At 47.1% G+C, this 12312-nt stretch overlaps 3 protein-coding genes across 4 annotated transcripts; 1 reads left to right on the top strand and 2 right to left on the bottom strand.

Annotated features, from left to right (window-relative positions):
* Nucleotides 1-4072: 4072 nt before the first annotated feature.
* LOC131213549 (fatty acid hydroxylase domain-containing protein 2) lies at nucleotides 4073-7032 on the bottom strand. 2 transcript variants are annotated; one of them, XM_058207612.1, is made up of 4 exons: nucleotides 6897-7032; nucleotides 5815-6076; nucleotides 5000-5704; nucleotides 4073-4932 (listed from the first exon to the last, which is right to left on the bottom strand). In XM_058207612.1, exons 2-4 carry the CDS (start codon nucleotides 6027-6029, stop codon nucleotides 4776-4778), a joined length of 1077 nt encoding a protein of 358 aa, XP_058063595.1. In that variant the 5' UTR covers nucleotides 6030-6076; nucleotides 6897-7032; the 3' UTR covers nucleotides 4073-4775. The 2 variants fall into 2 exon arrangements, with proteins under 2 accessions (XP_058063595.1, XP_058063596.1); XM_058207613.1 differs by lacking the exon at nucleotides 6897-7032 and adding an exon at nucleotides 6785-6853.
* Nucleotides 7033-8940: 1908 nt separating this feature from the next.
* LOC131213997 (fatty acid hydroxylase domain-containing protein 2-like) lies at nucleotides 8941-10672 on the top strand. Its single transcript, XM_058208286.1, has 3 exons — nucleotides 8941-9248; nucleotides 9442-10072; nucleotides 10142-10672. Exons 1-3 carry the CDS (start codon nucleotides 9137-9139, stop codon nucleotides 10281-10283), a joined length of 885 nt encoding a protein of 294 aa, XP_058064269.1. The 5' UTR covers nucleotides 8941-9136; the 3' UTR covers nucleotides 10284-10672.
* LOC131213995 (spore coat protein SP96) lies at nucleotides 10267-12053 on the bottom strand. The gene has a single exon (XM_058208285.1). It carries the CDS (start codon nucleotides 11820-11822, stop codon nucleotides 10764-10766), a length of 1059 nt encoding a protein of 352 aa, XP_058064268.1. The 5' UTR covers nucleotides 11823-12053; the 3' UTR covers nucleotides 10267-10763.
* Between the last annotated feature and the right edge of the window lie 259 nt (nucleotides 12054-12312).

Below are 12312 nucleotides of genomic sequence, written 5' to 3'. Positions count from 1 at the left end.
GCATTCCTTAACAATCTGATCGAGTCCATGCCTTAAAAATGTGAAACTCTTGTTAAAAATGAAAGATTCGATACGAAATACTAAAAGCCATGCAGTCCAGCCATATAATTTGGTGAACAACATGCAAAGTGGCAATTCGTTTTGATCACAAAGAAAACGGTATTTTGACAGTTTTGTCAACTTTTGTAAAGAACTGATTAATTGTTGGATGATATAAGTTAGCATTAACTTGATTTTACACTTGTGAATTAGTTCCACTCCAAGCTGACTAATTCAAATGATCCATTAGTAATTTTATGATTGTGCATGATTAGTTGCACATGTTTTGCCCAATGCTGTACATTGTATCCGTTGTTTGCTTGTTTGCGACATTCGAACACCAACACCACTCAGAACACCCGTGTAATCGTACTGCCAAGCACGTATAAGACTTAATCTGTTGGATTTTTTTATAATTGATATAAATGATTAATATAAATCGATCAACACTAATTAACCTCTCACAGAAATATCGTAGGTCCTTGCACAAAATTATCAAGCAACTACTGAATTATGTTTATGCAAGAGCTTTGGGCGATGATGGTTTATATTTTATTGACTGCATTTGTTTGTTTGCAGTACTCTGAGTGTCGATTATCGATACAATCGGAACAATGTATACGTTGTATTTTTTTCAAAAAACATACTTGATTAGTATTAAATTTTGGTCAGGTATATACCAAAAATGATAATTAATTTGAGAATTGCAGATTTCAGAACATCAAATAAACTCGTAGGATGAATTTTTGAAAATTGCTAGAGTACAACATAGGGTGTCCGTACATCATTGCTGCTGCTGCTGCTTGGTTCTGACATTTCTGATTTTTATTTCGTACCACGGTGCATGAATCTATGTATTAGGTAGAGTTGACCACAATCTAACACAAAAATACACAACAGTAAAACTAAAAGTAACACACAAGGAATTACGCATGTGCCTTCTCTTTGAACTATTTATATTCTACATATTCCTCGTAATGGAACGGTGAAAAGGCTGACTGTTTTTCGTCATTTTTTTAAGTATATCGAGGGGATTGGTGGTGAAATCGACAGATGCGGGTTACATTTTGCTTGCGTGGCGAACGCTCTGAAGTTTAAAGGTTGATTTATTAGCCTAGATCTGTTCGTTTGGCGTTCTTTGTTTCCTATCAAAGTAGGCTTCGTTGTTGAGAGAATGAAATGAATCATAACATTTTGTAAAAAACGCCGCCAATCCATCGCTGGTCGTTCAGTGACAGAGAAAGAGTGCGCCTAACATTATAAAACGCGCTCTCGCGACGTTGGGTCGGTAACAGACACAGTATATTAAACATCACGTGCCAATTTATCATTATTTCGCTTTCACAAAACAAAACAAACACGAAATCATCGAGTTCACAAAACGCGTTAATCGTGTGCAAACCAACGGCATTAATAGATTAAGAGAGAAGCGCCTACAGAACGAAAATCAAGCAATGTTATTGAATGTGTATGTCATAGAAGATATCTGTCTTTTAATCAATTCTTGCCAAAACTATAAGTAAGAAGTGTAATTAATAAGCTTTAAGCGCTATAAATTCGTGCCGGATTTCCACTAATGGTTTCCACTGTGCTTTAGCAGTACTACTGTATGAATGGACTAGAGAAATGTTTACACTAAAAGATGGATTGGTTGACATCGTTCTTTTTGGTCTGAAAATTTATGTGTGCGAAAAGTTGATCCAAACCAAAAAAAACATGAGACATAGATTTTTACCAAATTTTACTACCGATGTGATCCTCAGACGCAGCAATGTAGTCCTCCATTTGGAATGATGTACCATAGTGAGCTACTACGGATGCAGATTAATGCAACAGAATCGAGGAAGGTTTAAGAAAGCCCTACATTCACTGCACCTCCATGCAACGAAATTGTGACGGGGTGGAGGTGATCCACTACGAGGACACACCTTTCGCGGGAAAAAAAATAAATATTCATGAGAGCGTAAAAAGCACCGGGCGCATGGTTAAAACGATCGACCAGAAAATGCCATGTTTCAAGGAATCCAAAAGTCCTATCCATATATCCAATTCCTACCGATCGTGCCACTTGGTGTTTTGTCCTATCGAGCAAGCTGTTAGCGGTCTAGCGTCCAACCATCTAGAAGCCAGGTTCCAAAACTTTATTACCATCCATCGATTTACGTTTGACTGTCGCCTAATTCGATCTGATGACCTAGCCTCTACGAAAAGGAATATTCTCGGCCGTACTAGTTACGGGTTATTTTAAAAATCGAAACGTTAAAGACCTGTGCGAGCGATTACACCTATTGGTTTTTTTAGGATGGTTTCATGTATAACGTTATGCTTAAATCCGGCACGAGCTTATAAAAAAAATTCAACACATATATTTATGAGATATACACCTACATCATACATATATACATATATTTATATCGACGCTAGCTGTGATCGAGTTAAAATGGTTTTACGCGTTAAGCGCACAAACGATGTAGCGATGTTTAATCCATTCCCTCAGATATTTTATCGTATTTTTAACACCACACGGAAACGCTCCACGCTAGCGAAAAGCATATCAAAAAACATAAACTGCGCGGTGGACATGCAATGCATGTGTGTGGATTATTTCGTGATCCTATTGATTTCTTTTCATCTGCTCGCGTTCCCTCCGATGCCGCCAATAACACTTCTAAGATGGTATTAATTTTGTTTATACTTTTTCCTCAGTCGCAAAACGATCGTTAATCTTACACGCTTACGCATTATTAATAGTAATAAAAAGATTGCGACCAGAAGTTAAGAGAAATGGAAACACGCAAGAAAAGGGAAACTTTAACATAAACAATGAATGAAATTGAATGAAACCAAAATCATGGACCATTTCTATTGTGCTGCTAATAGGCGATGAGTGACACCGTTGTACACACAATCCTGCAAAGTTGTGTATTTTGAATTTTTGAAAGAATGGTCTGCACAATAATAACGCACGTCGTTTTTTAAGCTTAGGGCACAACCAACAAATACGGAAATACATACACATACACCATACAAGTTGCAGAACGAAGCAAGCGAACCAACGGCGTATTGGGTTTCCTAAGAAAGCAGTACAAAGCAAAAACAGAGAGTTGAAAACTAGGTATGTCCTTTTTACACTAAACGATGGATATATTTTAAAGTGCGGTCCGCGGTGTGTGAGCGAAGCCAATACTCGTACAAAGTAAAACGAACACTGCGATCCAGTGTGCCAGCAGGAGCAACGGTAAAAACAGTAAAAGGCTAAAAAAAGGAGGAATTTAAAAACTTATTGGTAGAAGAAAAACCATTGGGTATCGTAAACATGAGGTTTGACGCACAAAACCCACAGCGTGGCAACATGCGCTACACGCTATATTCGATGGAGAAGAGCGCTCCAAAAAACAAACTGTCAGCCACACACCAACTCAACGAATCTTGCCAAAAAATATTCACCTATTTTTCCGGGCATTGCCTATGGCCTTTTCTCTTATGTGTTATGACCACACATTCGCTCGAGATATACTACACAGCAACACGAAACATGCGAGGCATGTTTTTACGCTACTGAAACGGATGAACTTACTACTGCACTAATAAAAGCAAAAAGCACACGCAGTAAGTCAAACTTTTTGGTTAGAATAGGAAATAAGCAAACTGATAATTCAATGGATGTTGAGTGTGATCGAATACATTTTACGAGTCATTACGCGGCGAAGCACGCAAGGCGGCACGCGAGCCAACCGTTTATCGGTAGGGTTGCCGCCTGTAGCACTAAACTAACATAACAACAAAGCTCACACGTCGCGTCGCTCGAAGAGAAACAGCAAAAATCAGTCTAAATATATATCTTCCGATAGATATGATAACAATTGTGTATACGAAACAGTGAGCACTGTTTGTGCTTTTTACGATATTTCGGACTAGGTGTGTGTTTGGGTATGAAAATTGAGAAATTTGTTGCCACAGTTATGCAATTGTAATGGGTTTGGTTTTCTATTTCGTAAACCGTTAATTATACTTTAACCTTCTTCGACGGGATTGGTGGGCGATGGGGTCGAGGCCTGGGGTTTTTGGGGTGGGGGAAAGAAATGCAATAATCACTAATATTGATACACACTTGAGGCACACGCGAACGTTCCCTTTTTTTTAAACATACAAAGCATGTGCCACGGAATTTCATTCCGCGTATGCTGTAGAAAAATACCTGCTTCAATGTAAAATTATATTATGCTCGAGCTCGTTGTATGTAGAAGGGATCCATGGGTCCTGAGGAAAACACCGATCCAGCGCGTCGCGCGAATCCCGCGCATGGCCCTCAAACCCACGGTTTTAGCATGCTAGAGCGTGTATCCTTGTCGCACAGTGCGCACCTGGACCTGATAGTCACCAGCGCCCTTTCGACACCTCGCCCTTGGGCTTGGACCTATCTATCCGTGATCTATCGCCTAACTTTGCTATCATCTCCCAACCCTCTTCTGCCTGCCTGCCGCTCTTAGTGCTACGCTTTGTGTAATACTGGTGCTGTTTGGGGTGGGCGTTTCGCCTAGTGTCTACCAGCACTGTGTGTTCTTCTCCGCACGTCTCGCCGTCGCTCATTGTGCATCATCTGCAACACGGGTCCTGACCAAACTACTCCGGACTGCTGGTAGGCAAAGCCAGCGAGATCTGTGGTTTGTCTGGTTGCTCGTCGAAAGCCGGCAGGCCAAGCCCTAGGCCGATGGCAGCCCTCCGGTTGTTCCGGTTCAGAACGCTTTCTTGGTCGACTCAGGGAACGCTTCGCGCGCCGGTATGAAGCTGAGCATCATGATGTGCCGCGCGTACGCCTTGGTGCCCCGGAACAGCGCATCCGTACCGTGTATTCGGTCGAGCACACCAAGCACACCGTAGCACTGGTTAAACCTAGAAGTCGACAAACAAAAGCGGGAATGAAAAAAAACGGAACACTAGTAGCTCCGCATACGCATACTTCAGATGGTGAAAATCGTGCGCTTCCGGGCTGGGGAAGAACGGCAAGTGATAGCCGGAGTGGGCGTTCAGCGTCGACAGGATGACGAGGGTGAACCAGAGCCAGGCGACCGCAACGTGGCTGCCGAGCAGAAAGATCCCGATGAACGGGGGCACGAGATTGCTGAACACGTGCTCCACCGGGTGACAATAGATGGCGGTGATCGCGATCGGGGCGGTCCACTCGTGGTGGCGCTTGTGGATGTAGCGGTACAGATGGTGACTGTGGAGCAGCCGGTGGGCGTAGTAAAAACCGATTTCCTCAACAAAGATACAGAACGACAGCTCGGCCAGCACCCAGTGGAAGGTGGGCAGCTCGCGCAAGTCGCGCAACCCGCGGAAGCACATGGCCCGGTACATGCCGTAGGCCATCGGCACACCGACGACGATCTGGTTCATCAGCACGGTGCCAATCACCCGCAGCAGCCGACCCGGGTCGACCGGCTCGTTCGTGCCCGGCTGCATCTTGTAACGGTGGATCACGGCCGGCCAGCACGTCAGGTCGAACAGCGTGTAGATGCCACCGAAGAACCAGTACACGCACATGGTAAACAGCGTGGTCGTCAAGACCCACAGCCGGGCTGGATCGTCCCCGGTGAAGTCGATGAAGCGATCCCACTGCGATTGCCAAAAGTCACCCGAAGCTCCCCAGAACCGTTGTAAGTGCCTGTATGCATGGGTGAGTATATGAGTGTGTGTGCAGATTTGTTGAACCGCTGTGTAATCTTATTCTCACGACATCCTGATTTCCCGAGTCCCCGGCACCCGCCTTCTTACCATGTCAGCGTGTTGCGGAATGCAGCGAATCCGATCAGAAAAATGCTCACGATCACCAGAAAGCTGTAGAGCGACGACAGAAGCCGTGGATTTTGGGATTCCATCGGTTGCGGTGTGGTTGATGGCGGCGCGATGGCGTTGTTGGTCCCAGCGACCAGTCCCTGCTGTTCGCCATCTTTCTCCGGCTCCGATTGTGGTGCTGGGTTAAGCTTCATCGTAGTGTCGCACCTCGACGCTAGAACGACACACCCGACCGGTTCGACTACGCGTAACCGGTTGGGTAAATACGCAAAACAAACGCATGATGGTCCGGACCGGAACTGGTGGCATTGTTGCCACGCAGAATAAGTGTAAGAAGGGCTTCGATTGTGAAGAAAAGCAAAAAAAAACTGCCCCGCAAGAAGAACTACATTTTTACACAATATCAGCGACCTTCGCACACATGATACAGCAGATGATGTTCAGTTCGTGGTAATCAATTTTAAAAGAAAACACTAAACCTCTCTCGGGGGGTCTGTGGCGTGTGTTTGTTATTGATTCCGTTTTTTCCCCCCTTTGTAGGTGACGAGTATATTGCGTAGTAGATAGCTGCTCAACAGTTGTTGTTGTTTTAAGACCCGTAGGGTGCCACGGAAAATCAATTCATCGATTTTCTCGCCGTGCTGTGTGACGTCGACAGTGGTTGTGGTTTGCCGGGAGTGTTATTACGTGTACTCAATTGGCGTTGCAATGCAATGCGTATTTCGAACGCTACGGAATGCTTTTCGAAACAGGTTGGGGAAATCTGCACAAATTTGCTCTTTGGGTGCCACATTAGATGTACACTGTCGAGCGATTAGAACGGAGCAACTGACTGGCAAACTGCATTGCATGTGTGTAGAAGATTTCTGGTCGCGTCTACTGCAGGTGGAAAGGGGGTCATTTTTTGCTCTAGCCAAAACATTTGACAATATTTATTTTAATTAATTACCCACGCCGCACGTTCCCGGTATCCCCTTTATGCACCTTTTCCCCTTATTTTGTCCTGGGTTTTTTTGTTGACGAATACTCCCTTACTCAGATTCACCATAAATTTTAAATACCTTTCAGACCTCTCTGCTTTCTTCGCACTGCACCGTACCAGAGCTGAATGACGATTGGAATTGATCGAGTAGCCTTTATTCGGCGGCGTTTTACTCCTTAGAGTACACCAGTCCGTCACTGCTGTTGCACAGTTCACTACAAAGCGAAACCAGAAAGCAAAACAAACGCCAACTGCTCATTGAGAGGGCCTTATTTGGCCCAGCAAAGAGGACTCCCGACCACAACCAAACAAGATAGAGAGAGAGAGAAAGAGAGAAAAAGAGAGAGAGAGAGAGAGAAGTAGAAGTAGTAGAGAGCGAGTAGAAGAAGAAAAGAGAAAGGGAGATAAAATGAGAAGTAAAAGGGCTTTTACCGTGGAAAGAGTACACAAGGCAGTGTATCAGTTTGGAGAATGCGCATTCGTGCATTATTTCTGCACGCACATCACTCAGAAAATGATGTGCACAATTGTGTTTGGACTTGTTCCAGGCGCTTGTAATGAAAATCGATTTGCATTGCATTGGATAGTTGATGGAAGTCCTTAAAAACTTATTCAAAAACATGCTCTACCATGCTGACAATGAAAATCTGTTTTATGGTTAGTTCCACGAGAAGTTAGTAATTCAACCAGGTAGTCATGGCAATCGGCAACGGGGAACGCGAACTTAGGCTTGGCGCTCGCATAGATGGCGCCATCGCTATCGTTGCTAGGAAATGAGGGGTTGCATTCGTTGCATTCTTAGTAGAGTTGCAAAATATGTGTACTTCTTTGGAAATACCCTGCTCTACAAGCCCACTACATCTGACCACACTTTCAATATTCCTCCTCTATCCGGAAGCATGTAGCAGCGCTGGTCCCTGATGTCTTCATTCCAGAGTCCCGGATGGTTTGCTCCAATGCGAAGTTGAAATAGCGACCAGCTAGTGTTGTCTCAGTGGCATAAAACGACATTACATTTTACTGGGCATAAACACTATTATAGAAAATTTTGCATAATTTTTGTCAAAACATAAAGCACTGAAGGATTGCAGGTATCTTCGTCATCGAGCAGGCAGAACTGACGTAAATAGGAGTAAAGTTCTTCCCATAGAAGACAAAAGAAGAGTGATGCTCAAAGTATGTTAAATGATATTACACCAACTACTGCTACGTCTACGCGTATGCTTGTATATCAGGTGTTCATCGCTTGGAACCTGTCCTTAAGAGCCTTCAATATTCTGGAGCAATTAGAATCGTTTCCACCCGTCGTAGTCGGTACATTGTTTAGGGGCCGTACCGGAAGTCCCACTAATGGGCCAACCTTATTCCCTCGTCTATCACTAATTTGATAGGCGAAAGGCGGCGGTGCTTATAGATTGGCGCCCTTTGTGCTCCACCGCGGAAGCTTATCTTACTGTCGGAAGTCAAGAAGGTCCAAGAACAAAGAAGAAAAAAAAACAGATTCATGCTAGGCAATAACCTTCAACCCTCGATTTTTGATAGCGCCGCGAATTGGACGCCAAAAATCTCAAATCTGGCCACGCTCGATGTTTATTGTAGTACCACCCCAGCACATGCGCATAAAAGAGAGAGAGAGAGAGAAAGTGAGAGTTGTCGATCATGCTGAATCTCGCGATCGTACCTCCCGTATTTCCAATTCGCCCATTCGCCCTCACGCCGATTATTTGCTGTGTACACGCAGCTTCGCGCAAGTTCGCGCACTACCTCGAAGGCAACGGCACTATAGGTAAATTCGTAACTTTGGTTCTATTAAATTTTTTTTTTAATTGTTAATACACCGCCCATGTCATGGCGGATTTTTAGGAACATTGGCACCTACGGAGCACTCGATTTGCGAGTGTTTTGTATACTTCTGAATACCGTCACCGCGGGTACGGTTGTCCTATAGTGCACTGGTAAGTAGCAGGGCGCTGCTGCTGCGCACGATCTGAGCCCGGCGTTACACGCTACGCCATTTGGCGATGTAATTGTAAAGCAATTGAACATACACATGCTGAATACACACACGCAGAAGGCGGCCGCGATGGGGCCGCTTTGTGTAAGCCGTCCAGCGCGAGATCTCCGGCTCGGTAGCCGCGCACGGGTCGAATCAATTGTGCTTTGCCCGCGGCTGGTCGCGCAGTTTGCGCTCTCGGAGTGTTCTGCAACGCAAAAACCGAAAGCAGAAGAACACGGCACCGTTATATCAGCGCTTCAGTGAACCGCTTTCTTTCCATCGCCGCTCGCCACCGGAAAGTGCTCTAGTGCAGCACCGAAGGCATGTCGCTTACGGTTGAGCTGTTTGACCTTCCGGCGCACCAGTTCCACCGATTTTGGGGTGCATCAGGAAGTCTGTGGCAGTCGCTGTGGGATGGCTTCCTGGACATTGTAGGTGCGTATTAAGCCCCACAGAGGTACAGAGGAAACAGGAGCAAGAGAGAGAGAGAGAGAGAAAAAGAGACCCTTGGCAGAACAAAGGGCGATAAGCTTGCGATGTCTGTTTGTTGCGGTTGATGGCAATTCTTTTGTACTGCGCTAACGCCTCCTGCCTTCCCCCACCGTCCATCCTTTTCATCCGAAACTAGGTGACAATCCGTTCCTGCTGTGGACCATCGGATCATACGTTTATACGTCGGTGGTGTACTGGACAATCGGGACGATCTACACCCTGCTTGACGTGACCGGCAGACCAGCGTTTATGCGCCGCTACAAGGTACAGCCCGGTACGAACGAGCCGGTCGATCCGGAGCGCCTCCGGGCCGTCATCAAGCAGGTGCTACTAAACCAACTCGGCACCGGGCTCCCGCTGCTGGTGGTCATGTATCGGCTGCTCCCGACCCAGAGCCGCGAAATGATCCGCGAGCTGCCAACGTTCGTGACGATCGTGTGGCAGCTGGCCGTATGTGTGCTGATCGAGGAGGTGCTGTTCTACTACAGCCACCGGTTGCTGCACGATGGGCGCATTTACCGCTACATCCACAAGCGGCATCACGAGTGGACGGCACCGATCGCAATAACCGCCATGTACGCGCATCCGATCGAGAACGTGCTGAGCAACCTGCTACCGATCGCGGTTGGTGTGTGGACGACCGGCTGTCACATTTCCGTCGCCTGGCTCTGGTTCACGCTGGCTATCTCCAACACGCTACACGTCCACTCGGGCTACCATCTGCCGTTCCTGCCCAGTCCCGAGCAACACGACTTTCACCACCTCAAGTAGGTAGTTTAATCGCGGCCCGATCGCACTCCCGCACCCCGATTGACACACCCATTTCGTTTCGGCAGGTTCAATCAGTGCTACGGCGTGCTCGGTGTGCTCGATTGGCTGCACGGCACTAGCGACCTGTTTCACCGCTCGAAGCAATCAAAACGGGACTACATACTGACCACGCTCGAGCCGGTTCGTGAAACGTACCCCGATCAGTAGGATCGCGCGGTCGCGCAGTTCGCAGTTCGCAGCTTTCCTGCTGCTGAGGTGATATTACCAAGCGAAAGCGAAGGCACACAAGAACTTGTGAATATTGCTTGTCGTCTATTTGATAGTTTTATATGCGGATAAAAAGAAAGGATACTAAAAAGGAAAAAACATTCCGTAGGAAAAGAGCTAAAAAAAAACCTCACCTAGAGACGAGTGTAACTTTCTCTTTGTAACACCGACCGACAAGGGGGTCAAAAAATCAATCACCCGTAACTTGCGGGCCTTATACACAATGGATTACATACAACGACGCACGGCGCAACAGGATTACTTAGATTTTAAATTTACAGCGCGATGTTTCACTAAACTTACGATCCTGGGGATGATTGATACGCGAGGATCACGCGCGTACCGTGGAGAATGGGTGGTGCGGCTAACGAACGGCATTTCCCGGCAAGGCACTTTCTCACGTTCCGTCAACGGGATTTCTCAGTAGTTGTACATGCCGTCGATGAGAAAATCCATGCGCCGGTAGTGGCGCGTGAGCCAGAACTCCTTGGCCCGCCGGTACGACAGCAGGAACAGTCCCAACAGCAGCGGGATAACGAAGATGAGCGTCACGATCGGCAGGATGTACTCACGGTGCTCGTTCGGCAAGCCGCTTCCGCCCTGCTGCGGAATGTATTCTTGCGAGAGCTGGGCCAGCGGCTCGTCTACCCGGTGCCGGTCCTCACTGTCGACGGGATCGTACGGCGACACGAAGTAGCTAGTTTTGGCAGCGTGCAGCAACTTCGGCTCGTCCTCGACGGAAAACACAATTTTTGGCTTCTTTGGAGGTTTCGAAGGAGCCGCTGTCGTTGTCGTTCTCGGCAGCGCTGTTGTCGACGTGGTTGACATTGTCGACGTTTTGATTGTCGTTACGGGGGAAGGTGGTGCAGTGACGGTCCGGTTCGATGCAGAGGCGGTCACTGCTGGCGGCACCGCGGTGTGCACCGATGGTGCAGACGTCGCCGGGGACAGTTTGACCGGCGGTGCCACTGTGCCCGGTGCAGACGTGGGTAACGCACCGGCCGAGCTGTTGGTGATCGAGTGACCCGAAGCGGAGTTCCCCAACGGTGGCTCACCTTTTGTAACGTTGGTGTGGTTGGCGGCAGCGGCAGTCGGAGACGAGTGCTGCGCTACCGTTGTGGCTGCACGGACTTCTGGTTTCGGTACCGCGGACACCGCCGTGCCTGTGTGCTGGCCTGAGCCGTTGATTTCGTAGTGCGGAGCGGTCCCTATCCGCGTGATATCGTTTATGACGCCCTTCCGTGGCACAATGCGCTGCGAACGATCGTACTGGTGGTGCTCGGGAATGGGCACTACGTTGTCGTTCTTCTGTTCCGGGGACGGGACCGACAGGGCACCAATGATTTCCGCGACTGCTGCACTCGCATTGGCCGACGCAACCCCACCGTGCATTACGCTGGCATTGTCTGATGATAGGGCACCACCCTGGCAGATGGCCATTATTACGATGGACAGTGCGTATCCTCCGTTCGGAACCATGGTGCGAATGGTGATTGTTGATGCGTTGGCTTCAATGCCACTGACTCGTACTGCGTGGTATCACTGCGAGTTTGGGCACCACCACTTCACTGGCATACTGTAGTATGTTAGGAAGATAATTTTTCTTGTTTGCCAACCTCAGCACCAGTTTTATCATTTTTTCTCATTTCTCACTACGGAAGCCAGTTGCTTGCTCGCAGCACCGCACCTTCACACACAGTTCGGGCGATGTCTGGTTGCTGTCTGGTTGCCATTAATTTGTTAAAATCACATTAAGAACCAACACAGCTGTCTTGGGCATCACGAACACTAGTGCGATCGGTCGTCACTATTATAACTCTATATAAAGCACGAAGGTCCGTAAAATGACAGCGCGTTTGCAACGTACCAAGTGAAGTAATCGTTGTTTTTGTTATTATTCTTGCATGTATGTTTAGCGATTGTTGAACCAAGAGCAACACAAATGGGGTTTGTTTACTGTGCGAAAACA

This window comes from Anopheles bellator, chromosome X, assembly GCF_943735745.2.
Source record: "Anopheles bellator chromosome X, idAnoBellAS_SP24_06.2, whole genome shotgun sequence".
NCBI classification, from domain to species: domain Eukaryota; kingdom Metazoa; phylum Arthropoda; class Insecta; order Diptera; family Culicidae; genus Anopheles; species Anopheles bellator.
Note: the sequence above shows the minus strand (reverse complement) of the source record. Positions and strands in the feature narration are given on the sequence as shown.

Coding starts and splice junctions, on each gene's coding strand:
- LOC131213549 (XM_058207612.1), bottom strand. CDS start 6,029: ATGAAGCTTAACCCAGCACCACAATCGGAGCCGGAGAAAGATGGCGAA. Junction 5,705..5,814: donor TTCCGCAACACGCTGACATG/GTAAGAAGGCGG, acceptor CCATGCATACAG/GCACTTACAACGGTTCTGGG. Junction 4,933..4,999: donor CACGATTTTCACCATCTGAA/GTATGCGTATGC, acceptor GTCGACTTCTAG/GTTTAACCAGTGCTACGGTG.
- LOC131213997 (XM_058208286.1), top strand. CDS start 9,137: ATGTCGCTTACGGTTGAGCTGTTTGACCTTCCGGCGCACCAGTTCCAC. Junction 9,249..9,441: donor TGGCTTCCTGGACATTGTAG/GTGCGTATTAAG, acceptor ATCCGAAACTAG/GTGACAATCCGTTCCTGCTG. Junction 10,073..10,141: donor CACGACTTTCACCACCTCAA/GTAGGTAGTTTA, acceptor TCGTTTCGGCAG/GTTCAATCAGTGCTACGGCG.
- LOC131213995 (XM_058208285.1), bottom strand. CDS start 11,822: ATGGTTCCGAACGGAGGATACGCACTGTCCATCGTAATAATGGCCATC.